Source organism: Anser cygnoides, chromosome 9, assembly GCF_040182565.1.
Source record: "Anser cygnoides isolate HZ-2024a breed goose chromosome 9, Taihu_goose_T2T_genome, whole genome shotgun sequence".
In the NCBI taxonomy this organism is placed as follows: domain Eukaryota; kingdom Metazoa; phylum Chordata; class Aves; order Anseriformes; family Anatidae; genus Anser; species Anser cygnoides.
In genome coordinates, this window is record NC_089881.1 from 12,498,357 (window position 1) to 12,524,028 (window position 25,672).

Sequence of the window (25,672 nt, forward strand, 5' to 3'; positions counted from 1 at the left end):
TCTGGGCAAAATTCACCTGGCACACATTGCTGCCTTGTCCTGTCCTCAGCAGGTGCTTAGTGCTTTACGAAAAGGTTAGCTCTAGACATTTGGAGATAAATCTGAGTGTTTTGTCTGAGGTTCAAACTATGACCTTGTCAGAACTTAACAGGTCTGAAGGTTGCGGAGGCGGACTTTCACCCAGCGGCTGGAAGATGGGGAGTGAAAGAGCTCCCCGGCTCAAAAATCACAAAAAACTTTTATGCTTGCACCGCTCAATCCGCTTCAGGTCCGTACCCCGCTCGGTACAGCCGTTCTGAGCAGCGCCACGGACCGGCGGAAACCACTGAGGAACCACACAGAGCCCGGGCGGTGCCGCCCCCGCTCCCCTCACGGAGCGGAGCCAAATGGCGGCGGTAGCTGCGGGGGGGGGCGGGCGCCCGCCGTCACGTGCCGGGGGCAGCACCCGGAGGAGAGGGGAGGGAGGGGGGAACCTTCCGCGCACGTGACGGCCGCTTCCGCCCCCTCGGCGAGGTGCGCGCCCCTCCCCCGCGCGGAAGTGACGTCGCGGCAGGCTCGGTGCGCAGTTGCTCGGTGCGGCCGGGCGCGGAGGAGCCGGAGCCGCCCGGCGGCCGCTGCACCCCCACAGCCCCCCCCGGCCCCGCCCCGCCCCGCCCGCAGCCGCGCCCCGCCCCGCCCCGCCCCGCAGGCAGCCCGCGCCGGCCGGGGCCCAGCACGCAGCGCCGCAGCCCGGTGAGTGCCAGCGCCGGGCCCGCTGCGCCCGCGGGTGGCGGCGGCGGCGGCGGCGGCTTCCGGAGCCGCTCCGCGCCGGGCCCGCCCCGCGGCCTGCACCGGCGGCCTACCCGGGCGGGCCGCACGCTCCGGCGGCGCCATCCCGGGCCCGAGGGGCGGGCTCGGGGCCGGGCTCGGGGCCGGGGGGAGCGCTGGGGGGGGTCCCGCGGGGGGTCCGGCGGCAGGTGCGGGCCCTGCCCGGGGGCTGGCGGCCGGCCCGGCGGTGGCGGCCGGGTCCTGGCGGGTGCCGGCCCGGTCCCGGCGGGTGCCGGCCCCGGGACGCGTCCTGCCGTCGCCCTGTCACCTTCGGGGGGGGGAGGGGGGAAGGAGGAAGGCGCTCGGCAGGCCCGCGGCTCGGCGCGGGGTCTCTTAGGGTATGCGGAGGGACGCGGCGGGCACCGGGCGGCTGCTGGGACGCGTGCTGTGGGACACAGGGAGCGGTAGCCCTTAAATAAGCGTGCGGCCCTGAAACGAGCGGTGGCGTGCAGCTCTCGGCATGAGAAGGGCTGAATGTAGGCCGTTCGCGAGCGGTCAGTTACCCTGTGCGTGCTGCCTAATTTGACTAGACTTTCTGTCTGCTCTAATGCGATTTCACTGTAGGATGTCTGATTGTTAGTGCCGTAGAACTCCCGTGCTCGTGTGGTGCATAGCTCCCGACCTGTCGTTTTTGTGGTAGTAATTACCTACTTCAGCTTGCAGGTCAGAAAGTAGGAGGAGTTACGGGGCCTTCTGAGATTCCATCTCTCTGTGGAACTTTTGACAGCTTCATTTCCTTTCCGAAAGGAACACGGAATAAACTGACACTAAACGACAATGCATTGTAGGATAATAACTTGCCAAGAAGCAGAGCTTGCAGATTTAACCAAAACGTTATGAATACGGTTCTTTGTGTGTTGCGTTTCTACTCTTTCAGTTTGAGTTTTATTTACTTCTCATCATAGCTGAACTTATCCTAATTTTGCTAATCTGCTCTTGCTGATACTGGGCACAACTAGTGCTGTTGTTAATGTACGGTTATTCCAATTCTGTTATTCGGTATTTAAGTGAGAATTAAATATAAAAAAAAAAATCCCAAACCACTTGTAGAATAGATTTACAGATGAGAATGGTATTGATCAGAAAGGATTGAAGTCTTAATTTATTCCTTTTTAGTCTTAAAAAAGTGTAGTTACAGAAGGACGATTGCAGGTCTGTCGTTCTTACTCCCATATGGAAAGAAGATCTTGTAGCTGGAGCAGGGGAGGAATGCGTGCAAACGATCTTTCCAGCTTTGTCTTTTCCTTCACCTGGGAGCTTGTGCAAAGGTGTCAACTGTAGGACCACAGCCTGGAAGAGGAAAACCTTAGTCTGTACTGCCACTGGCTTGTCCTGCTCGCTCGCTGTCACTGAACTGGTGCTTAGTTAGCCCTTTGTGGATGTCTCAGCTTTCTCAAATTGGTAGGAAGAGAACACAGCAGATCATCCCACTCTGCTTGGCCTGCTGCAGCCTCGCCTCAAGCACCCTGTGCGGTTTTGGGTACCCCAGGATAAGGACATCAGACTGCTAGAGAGCAGCCAAAGGAAGCCTCCAAAGCAGGGGAAGGGCCCAGAGGGGAAGACGTACGAGGAGCAGCTGAGGTCCCTGGGTTTGTTCAGCCCGGCGCAGAGCAGGCTGAGGGGAGGCCTCATGGCAGCCTGCAGCTCCCTCACGAGGGGAGCGGAGGGGCAGGCGCTGAGCTCTGCTCTCTGGGGACAGCGACAGGACTCGAGGGAACAGCATGGAGCTGGGACAGGGGAGGGTCAGGACAGAGGGGGTTAGGGAAAGGTTCTGCACCCAGAGGTGGTTGGGCACTGAACAGGCTCCCCAGGGTCACAGCACAGAGCCTGCTGGAGTTGAAGAAGTGTTTGGACAAGGTTCTCAGACATAGGGGTTGGGATTTTGGGTGGTCCTTTGTGCAGCCAGGAGTTGGACTCGGTGGTCCTTGTGGGCCCCTTCCAACTCAGGGTATTTGGTGATTCTGTGACTTCAGTGGCTGAAGTCTTGACAGACATTAGTGCAACTGAGTCTATTATCATTGTCAGCTCTTTGAAGAGCAGGACTGTGATCAACTATTTTCTTTCTTATTTAGGAGCAGAAGTGACTTTTTTTAGATTAAAACTGGAATTTTAGGAATTGCGTTTTGCTTCTTTAAGCTTTGACTAGAAATCAGATGGGTAAAATTGAAGATTGCTAAGAAGGCATTTCACTTTTTGCCTAATAAGGAATTGTATATACATGGAAATTGGGTCCTTTGTACAGTTTCATAGCAAACAGCATTGAAAAAGTATGCAAGGATGGACAGATGTTAAATACTATAATGTTTTAATGTGAGTCCGGTTAACTTCTGAGAATGAAAACATTAATGGACGCACAGTACTTTAGGCTAGTTACTTTTCTGAGAGATTCTTATTGAACGGTTGTGATGGAATTATGACAAAAAGAGCAGAAAATGACTACCAGTAGATCTTGTTTCAACAGTTTTTCTGCACAACTTTAAAAATAAGTAGCAAGAAAACGTCTGTTAGAAAAAAAAAGTGCAGTTTGTTTTATAGTATTTGATTGGTCTGTGTTTTTTTTTTCATGCATTTTTATAAACTAATTTTAAAAAGCAGAAATTCATAGAAACGTACACACTGTGACTGCAGCAGGAAAGCTGATACGCAAAAGCATCTCCAGTTTGGAGCGCTAGAGGCAGTCGGACTTTGTGCTCAACTTCCTGAAACATGGATTTAAAAGGAGGGTGATCGTCCTGGAATCTGTCCCAAGATGAGATTTAGCAGGCTTGGTCAAACCTGAGTTTGTTTGTCTTTGGCAAGAATGGAAGGCGAAGCATTTGTACTTCCCAAGCATGTTTTCCAAGTCTTTAGTCAGAGCATCTTTAATAAATGTGATTGCCTTCACTTCAGCTGAAAGAGTTAGGTGACTGGGTAATTTATAGAGAGTTGACTCCGTGCGATTTATGTACAGAGGATGCACTGCAGACGCTTCTTTACATAGGCATTAACATGAGAATGCTTTGGAGGGGATGCCAACAAAAAGGTTGAAAACCACGCTGCTTTGGGTTCACTTTATCCTAGTTTCCCTAGCGTTTGATGTGGACTTGAGGCATTACGGAAGAGTGGACTGCAAGGTTCCGTATTTCAATATAACAGATGTTCTTCCAAGTGAAATTATGGTCCGGTTGGGATGATTGCAACCACTGGGTAATACTCTGTAATTATACTTACACATGTTGGGTCCTTCAGAGAAGACCTGAAAATAATTATTTTTAATTGCAATTGGATCTGAAGTTTTGTCTGCATTATAGAAACTTGTAAGTACTTTTTGTACATGGCTGGATGTCTACTTGTATTTCAGTGCTGAACAATAACGAGTGAAAGCAATAGTGGTAAAATTCACATACCTCTGCAGCTGCACGTGTGTGTGCGTGTGTGCATGCCCATGGTGCGGCTGTGCTGACGGCTGAGGGAGCAGTTGTAAGTCTTCAGGTATGGATGCATTTGAAGTAGAAGTTGAGTTGCTGTTTGTTTTTTTTTTTTCCAGTAAAAGTTTGCAGGCTCCTAATGCCATGGTTTTTTTTTTGTTTTTTTTTTCCACCTTTCTTAGCTGGAATTCCTTTCTCTTAATCATCACTTCCTAGCTTGATGAGTTGCCTGACCATTCCTATTCACTGTCTTCAAATCTGAAGCTTTGAATGGCTTTAAGTTGTCCCCAGGAACATGTCCTGGTGTTCTTTGGAGTCACTGACTGCTAATACATCTAGTAGTTGGTTTGGTTTTTTGTTTTGTTATATTACCCAAATATTTACAGAAGGCTTTTGCTGTTTTTTTTCCAGTCTTTTTTCTTTCTTGCTTTATCTTGTCATTCAGAATGGTGGCAGGCTCACAGGATCATCTTCTCTTCTAATTGCTGAGGGCTGCAGGGAGGTATTTGTAGGGATATGGGTTTGCCGGAGAGTGCTATTTAGTTTTAAGTGGAAGGCATTATGCACTTCCCTTAAGACTTATCCCCCAATTTGGAAATGTTGGGACTGGATTGAAGGTTGAACCTCCCATGTAAGTTCAGAGGCAAAAATCTGACAAATTCAACACTGAGAGAGGAACAAAGATGCAAATGAGATGCAGATACAGGGAGAGCAAGGGAACAGACTGGAAAATTTCGAGTAAATGAGAATCCTTATTTAGGAAGGATGATATGCAAAAGAAAGCAGGGGGGAGAACAATCTTGCTACAGTGATGTATTAGACCAGCACAATACGCCTGTTAGTGAAGGTACAGCAGATTCAGTACTCTTGTGTGCTTCAGTGGAAAATAATGCTTTGCACTTGAAGGCTGCTTTGCTCTAGAGCACTTCCAAAGGGATTTGTGTCAAACTGCATTTTCATGTTGGTCCAGTGATAGAAATGCACTGTCCAGGGAAACTTTCTTGGTATTAAGCAATGTAAAGAGCAGGTGGTTTAGTTTTTAACTAATGTATTGGATCATTTTGATACAATACTATCAATACAGTAATTTGGTGTGAAGCTGAAAAAATGAAAGCAATTCTATTCGAGTTAGTTAGTATTGCTAATGGGCAGTCTGAGAAACAGTTGTAATTCTCTTAATGTGGAGACCGAGTTTTTTGTGAAACTCGGTAAGAAGCGTCCCATAAGCATTTACTTTCCAATTTCCTAATTTTGCACATTTTTTTTCCTTTGTCTACTAGGTACTGCTAAAACTCTTGCCATAGAGCTGATTTTAATGCTGCTCATTTTGGAAAGCAAGCTACTTGTGCTTATGCAGCCGCTTAACGTGGGTTTATCGGGGCAGCCGTGGTGATAGACTTAACACAGACTCCTGCCATACCACAGTCTGTAACTAAACAGCTGAAAGCATAATTCTAAAGTTTATTTTGCTTCATAAACTTTATTTACAAAATTGTTAAACAGCGCAATTCATAGCACGCAGCTCTGTAAGTGAGACTGTGCAGCTCAAAGTCCGGTGTCAGTGTGCGCTCCTGTCTTGGCATCAGAGGCTACTTGGAGTGAAAAACTGGCACTTACAGGGAGAGAAACTGTAAATCTGTAAATACTTGCAGAAAATCAGAGGATTGAAGATAATTGGGTTAAAATACGTGTTTTGTTGGTAAAATTTTAGAACAGTATTTGCAAACAGTACTCTAATAGAGGCACGTGATGGGCGTCCTTGTGAGCTCTCATGCAGTAATTCCTAGAAGTACACAGCCTTACTAGAAAATCTTTAGAAGCATCTTAAGTGCCATTTTACTTTCCTTGGCGTGTACATACAAGGTCTGTTTTAAAACTGTGGGTTTGGTTTTATTCCTGCCTGTCATGCTAATGATAAGTGCCTTTTTGGTGTGTGAACACACAATTCAGCAATGACTCCATGCACGTATGTTATATGCTCTGAAGATCTCTGCAAGTAAACAAAGTAAATAAATTTGAGAGAGATAGCTGTCAAATTATAGAAGGTCTTGTTCCACTTCTCTAATACTTAGGCTGCTGACAGTGGATGAATTTAGTGCCGATAAAGGACTGGAGTCCCTGGCTTGGAGTGCCAGTAGTAATAGACACGAGTATTTGTATCCCTTGGCTAGATGCCTCAAGAAGGGAAATATGAGGAAACCAGCATCCAGAGATGGTAGGTGGCTGGTGGACAATAGATGACAGATAGAGAAGTCCAGGAGAGTTTGAGCTCCTACAGTGTGTTGTGGACTTGTGCGCCACAGGGGAGCTTTTAGGGAGATGGAAATATTTTGAAAGCATCCTCTGCAACAGGGAATGTTTCATTCTAGAGATTTTCTAGCTGAGTGAGAGTTACTGATGCTTTGAAACTTAATTCTGCAATGGTTGTCTTACTTGTAGGTATGGTTTTAATGCTGATATAAGCAGTGGAATTGCTACTTTTTCTTCTGTTTCTTCCTCCCAATACGCTTTCCTCCATTTCCAATTACATTTTGGGTGCTGAGATTTCAAACTTTCCCTGTACTTAAGTAAATGTCTTTTTTTTTTTCTTTTTTTCCTTGTACAGCTACTGAAATCATGAATCCTGTGTATAGCCCTGGTTCTTCTGGGGTTCCCTATGCAAATGCCAAAGGAATTGGTTATCCAGGTAACTCACTTTTTATTTTTTTTAAATAAACTTGGGTTATATTGTTCTCTGTAGTCAAGAAATAGTCACTTATGAGTGGGCTTGTATGGTAATCTGTTACGTTTGAGGGTTTTTGTTTTAATTTAAAAAGTGAGATTTCAAGAGTCATTTAAGTTTTATTTCTAACTTATTATCTCTCGCAAAGTAACTTACTTTAGGAGCTCAAATAACTACGCACTGGAAGAAGAGGAATCAATCTATTTCTGCCTCTAGTTGGCTTATACTTTTAACCTTTTTCTCCTGTAATTCTTGTTTATGCAATCTGCTTGATGACTGCCTGAAGCACAACATCAAACTTCAGACCAAGAAAATGGCTTTAAAAACAGAGACCAAGAAAAAGTGCTTTGAAAATGGAGAAATAAATGTATTTCTTGATTATTTGTTTGCTTCTCAGTCAGTTTCAGGTTTTTCACTGTGTACTTGTGTGTGTGTGTGTGTGTCCCTGTCCCCCCCTCCCCCTATCTACTAATGTTTGGTGTGAGCAGGCTTGGTTTCTGATGTCCCCGTAATTCAGAAGTTTGATAATTAGATGTGGACAGGCAAAACTTTCCAAGAAGGCTGAGGAGAAGGACTGTGTACCTCTGTGAGGCATTTCAAATGCTGTGCTTCTTGACTGACAGAGTCTTTATTTCTAATGTGTGTGGGGTAAATGAATTATTCCTTTCTGAGAGGGGCTAGAGGATCTTTCAACGCAGATTTTATGTATTGTAACCAAGTAGATCTTCATTGCTTTTACAAGAGGGTTGTCCTGTGATTTAGTTGATGTCTCTGTTGGAACTAGAAGTCATTCTGCACTTTTAATGTTAATAATCTTTGTACTGTATTTTCCTCCTGCTATTTGCAGTTTTAAAATTTGTGTTTCCGCTTAGGTAGTGTCCTGGTGTTCTTCTTTTCCTTTTCTATTTTTTTTCATTCTAGATACTAGTGTATAAAGGAATTTTCTTTACTGTTGACTTGGTCACGGAAAGCCCTTTTAATTTTTTGTATCTTTTATTTATTGGTTTTCAGGTACTTTTATTTTCTTCTCAAATTAGTGTAGCTTCCTTGATTTTTTTTCCTACAGTATTGATAAGGAGAAAAACTGCAACATTTTTAAGTCTATTGAGTCACTGAAATGGTGCAGTAATCAATTGTAGAGCTGATGCTGTGTAACTGTATGTCTTGCAGGATGGTCACCTTCTCTGTAACTGTCTTTAATCAGCTACATTGGCTAGAGTACTTTTATAGTAAGGCAAGCACCCGTGGTTTACTGATGAATGTCAGTTACAGTACACTTATCTCTATATTCAAAATTGATCTTTCAAGTATTTCTTTAGCGTTATAAAAATTATTACAAATCACAGAAATACTACTTTGTTATTTTTATCTCTATTCATTTTCTAAATGCAGATTTACATTAACCAGGGTTTCATTTCTACTTATAACCATTTACGTGTTGCTTTGAAGTTGTCATTTAGTCTGATCTAAGTATTTCATTTTACTTAGGAAAATGTACTATTGCAGATTTGTAAATGGCAGTTTAAATAACAACTATTTTTTTATTTGGTGCAGGTACTCGTAATTGTGTGTTTGTATGTGTATTTGCCAGTCTTTGCATGGTTGTAAACTGTCATAACTGAAAAACACGGAATGTAAGTCAAGTCATTATAAAAGTGCCTTAAATGCTGTGCTTCAAGCTGATGGCTCAAAATTCTTGCCTACAGAATTCAGTCAGTTTACAGAAACTTGATTCTTAAATTCAGCTTCGTCAATTAGTTCTATCCTGTTACACTGATGCAGTTTACTGAACTGTCTGGTTCATGCTTAATGGCCATGGGATAAACTCAAAACATTCTGTAAAATGGAAAGTAGATTTGCATTTTAGGGTTATTTTTTTAATTGTCACATGGCTACGTCTCCTTTTCTTGCCTCTTCTAATGTAGAAACTACAGATTTTCCATTCAGGATGATTGAATGTACACGGGTTGCATGGTAATAGAAAGTAATGAGCATATTGCTAGGAGGAATGTATTATTTAAAGGCACTGTGTTTGTAAAGCTGTTGCATGTTTAATGGCTGTTTATATTGTACTACACCTATGTGAGGTTGTTGGATGAATTTACAGTATTAAGGAACCAATATCCAAGTGTTCTCATGTGGATGAAAGTTCTTTCTAGATATTAAAACTGCTGCCTAACATAGTTTACATAGTTTTGGCATAGTTTACATAGTTTTGGCATAGTTGCACTTCCTGTAAATTACATGTTTATTGAGCAGCTCAGAGTGCTCTGATTTGTGGAGCTAAACCTGTGAAGAAAGGATGGAGAACCAAAAACTTGGACAACAAATGGTGTTGCAGATGTGACGTCAGTTTAGTAAGGTGTAGAACTGCATGAAAACCTTTTACTAGGAGGTTGTGAGTTTGAAAACTTCCAAGCTATGTATACTCTGAAAAGTTGTTATGACTTGGGTGTGTTATTAGGCTTGAAATTTAAGACAAAAATGTAGGCGGTCGGTATGGATAAGACTAATTGTATGTGACATGATATGTTTGCAGAGCGTTGTACAGAGCTAAGTTAGGATATGTATATTTATAGTCCCAAGTTAAGTTTTTTTTTTTTTTTTAAGAGTAATTGATAAAGTCTCTGGGATTTATGGGAAAATAGAAATCATTCAAATCCGAGTAGCATTTTAGAACTATCAGCTTTAAGCATGAGGGTGATGAGGTGCATAGTCATTGCTTTATATCTGCAGATGTTGAAAACTTTGTGGTGATATTAAGTATAGATGAGTATATCATGTTAGTTTAGCCATAGTGGTTCTTGAATTCTGGTGTAGAAATGTTTACCTACCATTTATGCCATTGCCCCAGTGAATTACTTACTGTTGAGTGTCATAGTACAGGGCTTAAACTGGTGCGCTTAATACCTTAGTGTAGTAACAAATCTGTATCGAATATAGCAAGTGTTTTGAATTGCTTAAGGTTGCTTTGTACTTTCTACTTGTGATCTCTCTAACCTGGAAAGTCAGAGTTGCTCTGACTTTGAGCGATTTCATTATTTCTGTGAAAAAGAGGTTTTCGCCAGATGTATCTCTTCATCAGATCATAAAACTTTGAGAATTTTGTATAGTTGCACAAAACGTTGCTGTCTGACTAATACAAGAGTTTTTTGGACAACATCAAGGTACGCTGAAACAGTGATGTAAGGGAGAATGGCACTTGTGACTCCTTGGCTGCCCCCTTCAGCTAGCATTCAGCTTCAGGTGGCCTGGGAGAAGAAGAGCCTGGTATTCTAGTTGAGAAGTGTGATTGAAGGCCATCTGCTAGCTCGTCTCAATTAGAAGGTGTACAGGAAGAATAAAGTTGTAGTTAGACTTGGCAGTCAGTCTAGAAAATAACTTTGGCATGTTCTTTCTTCTAGCTGGCTTCCCAATGGGCTATGCAGCGGCTGCTCCTGCCTATTCCCCTAATATGTATCCTGGAGCAAATCCTACCTTCCAAACAGGTATGTGTAATAGTTGTGTCTAAAAAATAACCTGAAGTTTAGAAGTTGTTAGAACCAAGAATAAGGAAAAGCTGTTGGTGCTAACAATAACACACTGTGAGGTAAGTTTTACGGTATTTTAAATATGACTCATAAGGAATCATCTGAGAAATTAAAATGAGTATAATCTTGTTTTAAGACTTGTCATACTGCTTTCACCTTCAGAGAAGGGAAAAGCTTGAGTTCTTAGTCATTGTTTCTATATTTCAGGTTGATACTTAAAAAATACATTGCATTTCCCCTTGCTGATTCCTTCTTGACTCTGTGTGCTTTGCATCCTACTGCTTCTTTCCAGATTCTTGTCTGTTAAATGTTTTGTTTTGTTGTTGTTTTCCAAAACCAGTTCTTTTTCATCCTTTTTTTTTTTTAATCATATTTCTTTCCACGTTCAGCTTACTGCCTTCTTTCTGATCTTAGAATTGTCTTGCACAAACTGATAGCCTGGAAAAGCCTGGCTGCTGGTTAAAAACCCTTTTGTCTGTAGTGGATGTTGGGGAATGATTTAGGTAACTACACTTGCATGCTTGTTAGTTAAGAGAAAGGGAACGTGATGAGCCTAGAAGGGAGATGGAAGAACGAAAAGACTCATCTAAGTTTTTTTTCATGTAGTTCTGTTTTCACTAATAGAAGATGATTTTGATATGCTAATGCTTGAAACAAAATGGAAATGGGTGCTATTTAATTTCTACCTAAACCAGAGGCTTGTATTTGATAGAACGGTATTCTCTATGGCATTATTGCATACTAAAGAAATCCTTACATTGCTTTGTTACAAAGATTTGGACCATCTTCAAGAACTTTCACTTGTGTGTGTTATGCCAATTTTTCAGAGATAACACGTGCACGTATCCAAATTTGGCCCTGAATGCCCTTGCATAACTTATGCAAGAATAGGAAAGGATGCTACTTAACACTGTGAAATTTACGTTGTGGAAGTCTGCTAGCAGTATTGAAACTCAGTGGTTGTAATGTGTGGCATTTCATTAACTACCAGGAGACTCCAGTAAGTCCTGAATCTTAATCTCGCTCTCAACTGTACCTTCGAGTCCAGGATACCTTGTGGTGAAGGAAAACATGGTTGTTGTACTCCACAAAGGAAAACAGAATTTATTTATTTACAGTCAGACTCTGTATGACAAGGAGGACTGATGTTAGTCCGTAGAAACTCATCTCTTTGCAGGCTGTAAGTTGCTGTTTTGATTTCGTACAAGGGTGGGGCAGCAATTACTGAGGGCAAGAGAGAGTAAGTAATCTGAAAGGTCTGTCTGCAGAGCCTTCTTATTTTCGTTAGTACAATCCATGTGTCCATTTTTTTTTGCATAGAGGCAAGGCAAGTGCAGAACTGGTTTCGGCTTGTCTTCAATCACAAATTTAAGGGAGGAAAGCAGATAGGTGTTGTAAGCTCGAGTAATTAAAAAAAAAATCTGCACTTTGGATAGGGTATTGCCCGTGTGCAAGTATCAGATCTAGAGATACTTGATTGCGTGTGCACTGGATTGCTTAACTTTTCAGGAGTGGAGTTCAGGGGAGAGCAGTTCTCATTGGGGACATACCTGTTAGCATGAGAATCAAAACCTTGTGTGGGCTTTTATTACCAGTCTGTATTATTTTCATTTCACAGTTGAGATAAACTTAGTGATGTGCTTTTGCCTTCTGTGCTCCGTTGTATATATCATCATGATTCCTATAGCTATGCTGATGATCAGCTGTGATTTTTGATCATAAATGAAGGCAGTTGCAGTCTTATTACTGGTTGCAGTTCGCAAATCCTCTTGCAGTTTTTGCTTTCGAATGGAGCTGGCAGCTCATGGCTTGGACAGGCACACTCTGTGCTGGGTTAAAAACGGGCTGGGTGGCCGGGCCCAGAGAGTGGTGGTGAACGGAGTGAAATCCAGCTGGCAACTGGTCACCAGTGGTGTTCCCCAGGGGTCAGTGTTGGGGCCCAGGCTCTTGAATATCTTTATTGATGACTTGGACGAGGGAAGCAAGCGCACCCTCAGTAAGTTTGCAGGTGACACTGCAGCGCTACAGGCTTGGAGCAGAGTGGCTGGAAAGCTGTGCAGAGGAAAAGGCTCTGGGGGTGCTGATTGATGCTCGCCTGACCACGAGCCGGCGGTGTGCCCAGGTGGCCAAGAAGGCCAGCGGCATCCTGGCTGTGTCAGGAATAGTGCAGCCAGCAGGGCCAGGGAGGTGATCGTCCCCCTGTGCTCTGCTCTGGTGAGGCCGCACCTCGAGTACTGTGTTCAGCTTTGGGCCCCTCACTACAAGAAGGACATCGAGGCCCTGGAGCGTGTCCAGAGCAGGGCTACAAAGCTGGTGAAATGCCTGGGACACAAGTCCTGTGAGGAACAGCTGAGGGAGCTGGGGGTGTTTGGTCTGGAGAAGAGGAGGCTCAGGGGAGACCTCATTGCTCTCTGCAACTGCCTGAAAGGAAGGTGTGGGGAGCTGGGGGTCGGCCTCTTCTCGCAGATAACCAGTGATAGGACCAGAGGGAATGGCCTCAGGTTTTGCCAGGAGAGGTTCAGGTTGGAAATGAGGAGACATTTCTCAGAAAGAGCAGTCAGGCATTGGGACGGGTTGCCCAGGGAGGTGGTGGTGTCACCGTCCCTGGGGGTGTTCAAGGAAAGGTTGGACGTGGTGCCTGGGGACAGGGTTCAGTGGGTGACATTGGTGATGGTGGGGTCGTTGGACCAGATGATCTTGGAGGGCTTTTCCAACCCTGATGATTCTGTGATCCTATAAGGGGAGGAAGAAATTACAGCTACTTCTTGAATCACTGATTCTGAATCTTCCTGGGGAGGATTGTTGACTTGTTAGAAATAATTGTTTTGTAAGATTAGTTTGCACTGACTAGTGTTAGAATAGATCTTGTGCTATATACCAGAGGAAGATTAAGAAATTTTTCACTTGTATGGAAAAGGAATAAAGATGTGCAAAAAGTTAATACTATTAGAGTTTTTATTGTTGTTGTTGAATAGAAAATAAACTTTTATTTCAGAGCTAAGAATAGTTTTAATTCTTAGCTACTCTTCAAATGATAAACTGAAGTTCAAAATGTGGAGACCTAATTAAGGTGGATAACAGCTTTCAGTTCTTTGTCCTAACAGCTGGGATTTGTTTCTTAATTTTTCTTACGTAACTGCTTGTTTGCAGAATCAAGGCTCTTGTTTCACAACATGCAATAACATTTGAATGTGCCATGTCGTTGCTGTTCAGAAAGCGTACTTTCTGTTTTTACAGGTGTCTGTCTTAAATTTCTGTGTATTTGTATAACCATGTGTTTTACTTTTAAGATCTCTGGTCCCTGAAAGGGAGAAAAAAATGAAGTGGGAAGGCGGAATACCCTTGTACCACTTTGTAAGAATAATGAAAGTTAAACTGCCTGTACAGGTGTTTTGGAGGGTTTTCAGAATGAGAGTGGCTTGACTGTAGTGTAGCTGTAGTTCAGTAGTGATGCTTTGTGTTCAGCATTTTGACTTCTGCAAAAAGAATGAAGGTCACCTGTGATCATGCTGTCTGCACAGACTCTTTTTTTCACGACACAGATATGAGTGTAGTGTGTATGCTGTGTGGCTTCTGATCTGTTCTCTGTATTGAAGCCAGCACATCCCAGACACAGTTTTTAAAGCTGACCTACTCTCTGTTCTGGTAGTCTCATTTTTTTTTTTCTGTAATTAGCAAGTGGTATTTCTTCTTTGTGTTGTCCTAGTACTGGTTAGTACAATTCCAAGTAAATAGAAATCTCTTCTGTGCATGTTGCGTTTTCTGGCAGGGTGGGCCTGCATGAGACCTGAGATCTTGTGATCCTGATTCTGTGATCTTTTCAGCATAGCACAGGCACTTTCTTGGAAGAGGCCAGGGCTCTTGTTTACTATCATAAATGTCATTACCACTGGATGCTGCTGCTAACATATTTGTATTCCCGTTCTGGCCATTAAATCATGGTGTAATCTTGGGATAGTAACGTGCAGCATATTGTGACAGCAGCGGTGCTTTTCACAGCTATCCTCCATCCTTCATCAGGCCCTGACATCTGTTATCTGGAGACAGTGCCTCTGATGAGGGCTGAAGGAGTTACAGAAAAACCACCTGTATTTAGGTAGGGTATGAGCCAGCAGTTGCTACTTATCCCTGTGAAAATTGAGCAGTTCTTGACATGTACAACACAGACTGACTCTAGGGCCTTTCTAATAGGAGTGATAAAAATCATTCTGATGGCATCTGTCATCTTACTGTAATGTATAAAATTAATTTTAAGTGATTATTAAGGGTATGTCTGTATCCGAAATATACCAAAAGTAGATTTAAAGATACTCAAGTGCCTTTGAAGTCTAATTTGCAGCTGCAGTGAATTAGTGTTTATATTTTAATGGTATGGTCTTTCATACTTAGCTAGTTGAGAAGATATCAGAAAGCAAATACGGGTTGAGGTTAGTTGAAGTGGATGTTAAAGATTGTGTCCCAGTTCTCTTTTAGAGAGAAGAGCCATCTTGGGCTCTTTACAAAATTCTGGTATTTGATATAGTTATTCTGGTGCTGTTTCATGTTCTACAGAAGGTAAATGCATGTTAGCCACCCATTATCATCTGCCAGTACAACTTGGGGTGTGTTGAGAACTTGTCTGACCTTAACACATGCCAGATCCTTCTGTAGAGAAATGCTCTCTGTTACGCTGAATCCAAGTGTTTAACAATAATGCTACTGCTAAAATCCAAATCCACATTTTTTATCCTATATCCAGTGATTTGAAAAGCAAGTTGGTGCAAAAATACAGTAGCTCTGCATTCTTAGTTGAGACAGTCGAGTGTTACAAACAGAGTGCTACTAGTACTGTACAGAAGATATAACTTGTGTGTGGGTATTGAGACTAGGCTACTGAGTACTCACGTGAAAGTTAAGGAGTTCATAAATTAAGAAAATTGTTACCCCCGACTTCACAAGCAGTGTACTGACACTTGTTTTTCGTATTTTTAATGCAGATTTACCTTTGTTTCAGGTTATACACCAGGCACCCCATATAAAGTATCTTGTTCGCCTACTAGTGGTGCAGTCCCACCATATTCTTCGTCACCGAATCCCTATCAGACTGCTGTGTACCCAGTTCGAAGTGCCTATCCACAGCAGAATCCATATGCACAGGTAAATGAACAAAACCTAAAAAAAAAAAAAAAACTGTCTTATGTCTGTTTGGATAGTGTTTTGTTTACATTGTAATGCCTGGTTGAACTGTGAACTTTACTTTGCATTTCATTCCTTCATGATTGGAGAGAATTTTCAGTTGACAACGGTGAGGATTTTTAATGCAGTAATTCGGTGTTCCGTCTTAAGTGACGGTTACACCACCTTTATGTTCCTTCTTATGTGACGGTTGCTCTGTGCTCACTGATGAAATGTTAAGTTCTTGAAGAGAGACTAGATTCAGTAGTTTTAAGAATGATTGCTGGAAGTTTTAACTACCGCATCATGACTTCATTTTGTCAAAAATTGTCATAGATTTACACTAATCTTTTTTTAGGAAGACTCTTGTTACGATTCAAGGAGTTAACAAATCTGTTTAAAAACTACTGAAAATTGTTGAGACTGTTTCAACAGGCAAAGTGTTGAACTACTAGAAATGATAGAATAAAGACACTTCAACAAAACACTGTTAGGAGAAGAGTAGGTGCTTTTTTCTGTAGAGGAAATTTTGCTTGGCACATGCACAGTAGTTGAAAGGGATTAATGAGCATCTAACAGGGTTTATCCAGTTTGCTTAGTGTATTTGGATTTGTTAAAAACCTTTGGTTCTTTAATTGAAACAAGTTGAATAAATAGTTGTGAAAGAATGAGTTCTGTTACGGATTAATATATGAAAAGATGTGAAACAAAGAGAATGAATGAAGAATGAGACCTTACTGCAGAAGGTGCAGTCAGGATTGGAAAGCTTAGTTCGTTCTCTGCTATTGAATGTTGCAGTAATGCCTTAAAACAAGGGACTAAATGTTACCAATTTTGCAAGTGAAACGGAATTGGAATAGCTGAAATGAGTATTCTAGCTTCTACTCTGTAAATCTATTGTTTTGTTTTGTTTTTTTTTTGAATAAAGCTTTTGTGTTTTGATACATTCTTGAAAAAAGATAACACTTATTTTCCTCACCAGTTACACAATAATTGCTTAATTTATTTTTTTCTCAACAGCAAGGCACTTACTACACGCAGCCTTTATATGCAGCACCACCCCACGTAATTCACCACACCACAGTTGTGCAGCCTAATGGCATGCCAGCAACTATGTATCCTGCTCCTATTCCGCCACCGAGAGGAAATGGTGTGACTATGGGGATGGTGGCTGGGACTACTATGGCAATGTCAGCAGGTATGTGGACTTAAAACTCTAGTGTTTTCTTGATGAAGCTGTCCTTCAGTTGAGGCAGAACATTGCTGCATTACAAAAATGTGATGCCAGAGACATGCTACACAGAACCATAAAATTGCTGAGATTAGAAGGGACTTCTGTAGGTCGTCCAGGCCAGTGTCTTCAAACTGGGTCCTGCTTGATCAGGTTGCTTACTTGTCCAGTGATATTTTGACCACCTCTTAAGGATGGGGATATTACTATTATTTCTGATATTAGTATTATGGTAAAAGGGTTGTTCTTTACGTATGTATGGAATTTCACATCTTCTTGCATCCTTTGCTGGTCATCGATGTGTAGAGTCTGATTTCTTCTTCTTTGTACATAGTAGAAGACAGCAACCTCTAAAAGGCTGAGCAAAACACAATGTTCTCAGCCTACCCTTACTTCACTGATTTTCTTTGTATGTTGAAATATAACATTGTGTTTGCACTGCATGCGGGTCCTCTGTGATAGGCAATGGTTAGGGATGCCTACTGCCTAATGCCACATTCTTTTAGCTCTAGCGCTTTGGAGAAGATATTTTTTAACCAATATCTAGACTCTTCTGTGCTTCTTCACTGAGGGGGTGTTGTGCTTTGTTACTCAGTGCTTTTCAACTCACCAAGAAATGTCCACATTCACTCAAATGACATGCAATTCAGTCATTTAAAAAATGGGCACCATGAGTTTGTTTTCAGATTCTGGCCTTATCAAACTTATTTAATTTGAGGAATCTCAAATCAAGGGAAGCAGTGTGTCACAAACTAAATTAGAGTTTGTTTGTTTTGCATGTGGGCAGGCTTATCCCAGGTGTTTGTTACTCTTCTTACAAAGCACTACAGAGTAAGGCTGTTAAGATCCTGGTTATCTCAGACTGTTTCTGAACCCCCGTAGTCTGTAAAAACCTGTTTCTGTACTAATGTAGACGACGACCTAATTTATTCTGATTTTTCAGTCAAGTTATCTCTACTATCAAGTATTCTTTTGGCATGTAAAGCTTACTGTGGGAAAATGTTTTCCAGTGAACAATATGCTTATGTTGCAGGGTTTCTGCTAGAGCTGTTTTGGAGTAATGAGTATCTTTGCATTGGACTAAATATCAAAATGATTGTGCTTAAATATTTGAAGGAAGATTGATTTGAAGGAAGAGGATTTGAAGGAAAATGATGCTGATAATTTTAAATCAGAAGATGAGCAAGCTATATTTTTTTAATTAACTCTGCTTGTATTTTTTTTTTCCTGTACTAGAATTTGTGCTTACTGAAAAAAAAAATGTTCTCTTCATCCTAGGTACTTTGTTGACAACTCATTCCCCAACTCCAGTAGCCCCTCATCCAGTTACTATGCCCACATACCGGGCTCCAGGCACACCAACCTATAGTTATGTGCCCCCGCAGTGGTGATCATCCCGGCAGTCAGTGTAAGTTATTGATTTTGACTGAAAGCATTTAATCCTTATTATTTTTATTTATTAGTAAATACCAGCACTGCAGTTCTTTTGGGGAGATTTTTCAGAAGGTAAGCAATCTGGGGTACTTCTACAGTATTTTAATAGAGTTAGAATGCACAAATTTTTGCTTATGTAATACTGTTTTCGCAAAAGAGGGAAAGCTAGTGGGACTTCTTCAGTGGTCTGTATCTTAGGAAACTACCTAGATTTTCATGCTGCATGATTGTGGAATACAAAACGATGAGCCTCAAGTTTGCGTTTCTGAATGCATTTAGACCCATGTATTTTAATATTTTTGGTTCTTTGTTAATTGCCAAATTCAGCAGTACTGTGATCTCTGAACAGAGCAATATGCGTGACTTGGTCGTTTATTAGGGATTGGCTAAATATGTAAGGCAAGATAGATGTTTTGCCTTGCTGTGAATGTGAGTCTTTCCCACAAGCTGCTGAAACAAATAGGTAATCTTGAGTTAATTTCATATACTCACCCTGTTCGCATTACGCTTCAGCTCACGCTTCTTGCAGTCACCACGGAAAGATTAGTTTTGGTACGGACCATAAGTTAGACCATGGGTTTTGAGCAAAGGAAACTAACTTTGAAATCTGCTATAAGGTGGGATTTGGGGAATGTAATGTGTGTCAAACTGACACCAAGCTTAATGTTTTGGGGATCCTCATATTTGCTCCTGTTTCCTTGAGTGTAAACAGACAACAGCTTAATTTGAAATCAAGTACTTGTCAGACCAAGTTGAACTAGAAATTTTCACTTGTAATCAGTTTAGTTTATGGTTTGTTTTTTTAGTTTTATGACTGTGCTGCCATCCAGCGGGACCTCGACAGGTTGGAGAATTGGGCGGGGAGATGTGTAATGATATATAATGAGGGCAAGTGTAGAGCCCTGCATCTGGGCAAGAACAACCCCAGACACCAGTATAAGTTGGGGACTGCCCTGCTGGAGAGCAGCAAAAGGGAAAGGGACCTGGGGGTCCTGTTGAGCAGCTGGATGCGTTCCTGTGTGATGTGATCCAGGTGTTCCTGCTCCAGCAGGGGGATTGGACTAGATGATCTGTCACTGTCCCTTCTAATTCCTAATGTTCTGTGATTCTGTGAAGTGACTGCCCTTCGAGTTAGTAGTTAAGGTCATTGTTCCGCTTCGCTGTGATGCTATATAGCAGTATGCAGATCTGAAATGTTTCACACAAAAGCTTGTTTCATCAAAGAATGTCTTATTACATGAGTATAAAAAGTAAGAGTTTCTCTATGTCTAAACTAATGACTGCTGGTAATTTAATTGGACATAAAACAACTTCTTAATATTACGCCTTCTACTTAGACAAAACTATTAAGGACAGTAGAAAGCTGTAATGAAAACGATGGGAGAAAATAAATGTAATGACTTCTTAACCTAGAAGCCTATAGATTCTAGTGGATAATCACTGGGGTAGCACTAATGTAATACTTAATTTCTGTTGTGTGTTATGACTGTGGTGCATGCGATGCTGGAATGTTTTACCACACTTAAATAGTATTTCATATAATTGAGCATCTTTCCTGCTTTCTTTATTAATATAGGGTTGAAGATGGGAGATATGCAATCAAGAAATTGAGGTTTAAAAGTTGGTGCTGAAGCCCTCATGCCTCCAACCAGGACTTTTCTTCTGAATGCTTTCAACACTTGGCTAAACACTACTAATTCCTGATCACTGAAGATTTTCCAGTGCTGCATATCTTACATCTTGGAACTCCAGCAGTTAGTCTTAAAGCAAATCCTGTTTTGTGGACTGTCTTGCAATTTTTTAGCTAATTATAATGATAAAAAGGGAGTATAAATTTATTCTGATCCATATCTAGTCAAATGCATGTTAAAACACAAAAACAAAGCTTGCTCAATCTACCTGCAGTGACTGATGCAAAAACCATCGTATGCAAATCCAAAGGAACCGAGAAGTATTTTACAACTTGTATCACTAATGCACTGTTGTAATGTATGCAGGGTCTTAAAAGGTAGAATCATGAAAGTGAGGTTCTTTGTAGACCACCATAAGATACATTAGATAGTGCTTCAACCTTTTTGGGGTTGATGGAATTGCCAGTTTAAAAGGGGCACTTTTTTTTTTAGTGATATATTCTTTTCAAATTCAACTACTAAATTGGAGTGACTAGAAAAAAAAGCTGGAAAAACTGTAGAAATCCCACACACAATTCGTTTACTTCATACCTTTTCACTTTCATTATATGAATTCAGTGTTATACAAATGTTCTTAAGGATCAGAATGAAATGATAAAGGTAATGCTGTGTGTGCCAGTAAATAAAGCAAACTTCCTTGAGGCAAAACTTGCTATTGGGAATAGTAGGAGGTGACATCACCTGCATAACAAATTGCATGTCCTGGGGAGATACATATCCAGTACTATCTTTCATATGATGCAAGATGTGTTAAAGTGAGACTGCCACACAGGTTGATAGAAAAACACTTTCTTTTAGTTCTCAATTCAGGAAATCTGTGTTGTTTTTCCTAAACAATGTTGTAGTCAGTTGAAAACTTATGTGCAGTTGACCCAGCTTGCTTTCCTGAAATTTAAGAAATGCTAGATCTTTCTACTACAAACAGGAGGAGTTCAGCTGCATGTTGTCCCAAGGAAAGCTTGTGTGCGTGATGAGTATGTTAAAGGGGAACAAATCATTTTAACACAACTTCCTTGTTAGCTACTTGCAGTATGGACCGTAGATATGCTGTAATAGGGCTACCAGAATATAGAGGTTTCAGATAGTTCATTTTTTTCCTGAAAATATTTGTTATTGAAGTAGGAGCCATTCAGTGGTTACAGCATTTTGATGTATTTTCTTAGTGGTTTTTTTTTTTTTACTTCCTAAATTGCACTTGGAAGCACGTAAAATAAGACTGACTGCAGATTAGCAATTTCATTGCAATGAGTCATTTCTGATATTCTTTCTTGCAATTTCAATTTTTTTAAAAAGTACCTCAAAAAATGCTGTGGTGATAAAGGGCTAGCCTTAGAACCCATTTGTATTCCAAAATTCTTATGGGGAAGATTTTAAATTTTTTAATTTGAATGTTGCACATGAAATTAAGGTTTTTCTTAAACCTGCTTATGATTCCGGAAAGATGCGATTTTTTTTTTTTTGGAGACATTCTGCCTGCAATAAATTATGCAGTAAATGGTTATAAAATGTTATTCCCTACTAAGCGTTTACACAGAGGTATGTCAGGCTGTATTGTTCCTGTAGGTTAGTTTCCATTCAGAAATGATTTTTTTATTTTTTTTATAAGTTCTGTATCTAGTTAATTTTTTCTGGGGTGTTCTGCTCCTCTACAGACTTGGTGGGTACATCAGGGTAACATCAGTGCTGATTTAATGCTTCCATTCCAGTACTTTGCCCTGGTGGGATGCTTGTGAACCGGATAATCCGTTGGTGGGTAGAGCCTTCAGTAACTTTATTTTTTACAGTAAGCACTCTCTCCATTTTTTTTAACTTTTTTTCCTTTTGTTTTATAAAATTTAGGATTATTTTGCAAGAATGACTGCCAGTGGACAGCCCCCTTATTTCTAATGCCTTTAACATAAATGATGTTGTTGAAATAAGTACTTTAAACCTTACTCATGAGCACTTACAGCAGCTTAGGGACTTCCATATGTTTTTATATGGAGCGGAAAATTACCCCCAGACAACCCATTTGAATCTGTACTGCTTTGGTCAAGTCTGTTTAACAATTCCATTTGTGTTGTAGGTTTGCAGCTTTGATTAGTCAGGTGTGCCGGAGAGTACAGTGAACATTAATACAGGCCATTTGTTCAGTTTAGTTAGTAGAGTGTGACATTTTTGTTGTCTTAGCATGATTTTAACAAAGTTGAGGTGTGAACCAGTGTTATATTGGGGAGAAGCTATAAAGAACAAGCTCAAAGCTTTGCTGTCTCCTGTCTCATCACCCTATAAATTAAAGCTTTGAAAATCATAGGAGAGAACTTTTCATGAGTGCTGCATTAGATAAATAGCTAAGGAATTAATATAACATCCTGTATGTTTGCTCTAACTTCAGATTCCTAAATGTCATCTTGGAAGTGGTCTCTGTATAATATTCCATAACATTTAGGCAGTCTCACTTACTTGAGCACTTTTTTTTCTAAGTTGCATTACGGGATTCATCCACAAGGGGGAAACTTTACCTTTTTTTAAAAAGGTACCACACCTCCCAGTTTTGATCAGTTACAATCTACTGGGAGGGTGGAGCATGTCTCCAGTAGTTTGATATGGGAATTAACCAAAAGCACAGTGCGGGGGGCCGGGTGGGGGGAATGGGAGGGGAATATGTGTATATATAACTATCTTAATGGTATTTTGTTGCAAATAGTAGAAAGCATGGATATAAAAGTGCGGCGGGGGAAATTGTACATCGTTAAATAGGCGTTTACACAGTGAGGGTCTTATGAAACATTCTCTCCTGCTTTTTATATAACATTCCCTATTTAGAATTCCTTTATAAATAAATACGCAGTATGTGTTTGCACTAGAGCTCTGTGGAAAATGAAAAGAGCTAGTGCAGTAGAGACATTTCAGATCAAGCTTCTCTTTAAAAAACAAAACAAAAAACTCTTATGGCAGCTTTATATGATTAAAAAAAAGTACTACTTTAAACCTGGAACTGAAGATAACTTGCAGCAATAACAGAGAGAAGTCCAAGGTAGTGTTTTGGTTTTTTTAATTCAAATTTCAGGTGTTGAATTTAGATAAAGTATTTTTTAAAGACTGAGGTATTCCCTATGTCAGTAATAACTGATGAAAATGTCTTTTAAATGTAGCAGCAGCAAAATAAAAATAGCTAGTAATTGGCACCTACAACTTGTAGCCCTAGTCTGTGGTGTGGTGGTTATTAACCAAACGATAAGAAGGAGAACAGAGAGCTTACTACTAGATCTTGCCTATGCTTGTTGTAACCATCTCCTGTTTGAAGTTTCTAGGAGACGTACAGGAATGCTGTTGATGAAAGCTTCTTTTTGAGTGTACTATGCAAGTTAAATGCTTAGATGCAGTGATAGATGGAAAAAAAAAAAAAACAAACCACCTTTATTGTAGTTGAAGTCCTTCCTCATATCACTTCATCCACTGGAGGAAAAAAAAAAACAAAAGAAACTGTAAGTACCACAATGTCTTAGTGTTGTCTGAGGATATTTCATGGTACAGAGTTGTATACCAGGGTACTCAACGTTGACTACTCTTCATGGGGTGTTCAGGCTTCACTTCTACTTGGGTAGCAGCCACTTAAGGTATCTGAGCAAGAAATGGTCAGAGTTAGCTTGGAATCACTCCCCAGTGCTTAAGCACAGTATTATACACTGTTAATTTGGGTTTAGAACATATTTTTGCTTGAATAGGTAAGCACAGCAATCCGATACCACCACTTAACTCTAGGCTTAAAGTCATACTAGAGAATAGTGAATACCATGTATGTGAAAGTCCCGTGTTTGGAACATGAAAAATAGTAATGCTTCAGCTGGAACTCGGGGGAAAGAGGGCAGATGGACGCTGTAGTTGTGAAATTGCAATTTGCAGTTGCCCAGGATGTGGTTTGTGCTGTAGCTGGTAGGAAATAGGTTTGATCCATGTCTGGTCTTCTCCAGCAGGTGTCACTGGCTGACCTTAGCAGTTGCAGAGGATCAAAAGCAATCGATTAATCCTGATGTTGAAATGTTTGTGAACACTTGTTCAAAAGACATGAAGATTTAAGCTCATTAAGGTTGTTTCTCCTATAAAGTGTTAGCTTTCTAATACTATATCAACTCTAAGCTTCTTGCAGAAATCCTAAGATTTGATGAGGTAAATGCTAATTAAAAGGATCAACTGCAGCAAAGTTAGAATTGTTTTGTGTATCAAGTCTCACAAAGGATAAAGATCTTTCAGAAGTGGTGAGGACTCTTTCAGCAGTCTGTGTGCACCTCTGTTTAGGGGGCATGTTGAGAGAAAGTAAGGTGTGTTTTGCAGAGGGAAGAGAGGGAAGAGGAACAGCGTTTATCTGGGGAAGAGGAAACCTTTTCTTTTGTATGTTGAATACAACACTTAAACATCTAATTCCAGAGGTCGTAAGGGTCCATTTGTGATTTAAAAAATAAAAAAAGATCTAAACAATTTATGGGCTCTGAAGTTTCAACATCAAGAAAGTAAACATGACTTTTCGAAACTGTTGTGACTTTTGGGCACTTAGCAGGCAAACTGGGAAAGCTTTTTTAGCTGGCTGCTGTACAGACTTGTTATAAGTAGAATGGATTTGTTAGTGTTGTGTTCTTTTTTTTTTTTAATTGTAATGCTATTATTGGCTGCCCTCAAGTCTAAGACTTGGAAAAGTGAGTGCATGCAATGGAAGTACAAGAGGCCCCAGTAATAGTTCTTCATGTTTGTTATGAAATAGACACAGGTTTCCTTTTTATGACTTTTTTTAAAACTGTCTTACGAACAGTTGTATTGGTACTTTTTTTTTTTAAGTTTAGGTCAATGTTGTCTTCCAAGATAAGTTTTAAGGCATCACTCACTCCTGCATTGAACTATTGCATCAACACAAAGAGTGGAGATTCCATTCTGAGCCAGTTCAATTGTGAAAATTCATACTTTTTTTTATTTTTATGCAATTCAATGAGTAGATGAGCTCAGATTTAAATTCTTAAAAGCACGTTTATTGTAACAAGAATTGTTATGTATTAATACTTCAGTTTTCAATAAAGATTGACTTGTGTTGCTTATTGTGGGGTCTTGATTTTTGTTTTTTTTTACTGCCTTTGACACAATCCATTTAGAAAAGATTCTGTTGCTGGTTAGCAGTATGTTATGTTGAAGCTCTCTTTAAACTAATGAAATCTGGTGATCAATCAAAGTAGAGTAAAATGTGGAAGTAAGGTATTTTCTCAGATTTCTTGATGACTAACAAAACATAGTAGTGAGAAGAAAATGGAACAGATGTAAAATTTCACAATGTTTAACGTTTGCTTCATACTCAAACACTGCTGACAAATCTTGAGCAGAAAGTTGTTTTAAGTTAGTATCTTTAGTAGCCCCAGAAGCAAAAGAATGAGTAGGTGTAAGGTGTGGGTAATCATCCTTTTAGAGGATGGGTTAATTGAAACAACGCTAATGTTAAAGTAGAAGTGTCAATCTTGGGGGAGGGGGAGAGATGGAAGCTTATAATGTTTGAACTAACCAGCTATTTTTATTTATTATAGGTCTCCAAAAATAACATACCTAGTAACATTGCTGTGAAAAGCAACGCATATGGAAGAGGAAGGAATCATGTTAATAACTGCATCAAACTGCTGAAAAAGTGTTCAGATTTTTTTGAGATTATTTCTACAGGTGATTTTTGCTGTTCAGTCAAG

General features: G+C 40.6%; 1 protein-coding gene across 1 annotated transcript; it reads left to right on the forward strand.

Moving 5' to 3' along the window:
* The first annotated feature begins 585 nt into the window (after window positions 1–585).
* Window positions 586–25,045, forward strand: FAM168B (family with sequence similarity 168 member B). The gene is made up of 7 exons (XM_067002598.1): window positions 586–732; window positions 6,820–6,900; window positions 10,341–10,424; window positions 15,460–15,602; window positions 16,641–16,818; window positions 18,130–18,259; window positions 19,862–25,045. The coding sequence occupies exons 2-6, from the start codon at window positions 6,831–6,833 to the stop codon at window positions 18,240–18,242; spliced, it is 588 nt and encodes a 195-aa protein (XP_066858699.1). The 5' UTR covers window positions 586–732; window positions 6,820–6,830; the 3' UTR covers window positions 18,243–18,259; window positions 19,862–25,045.
* The last annotated feature ends 627 nt before the right edge of the window (window positions 25,046–25,672 follow it).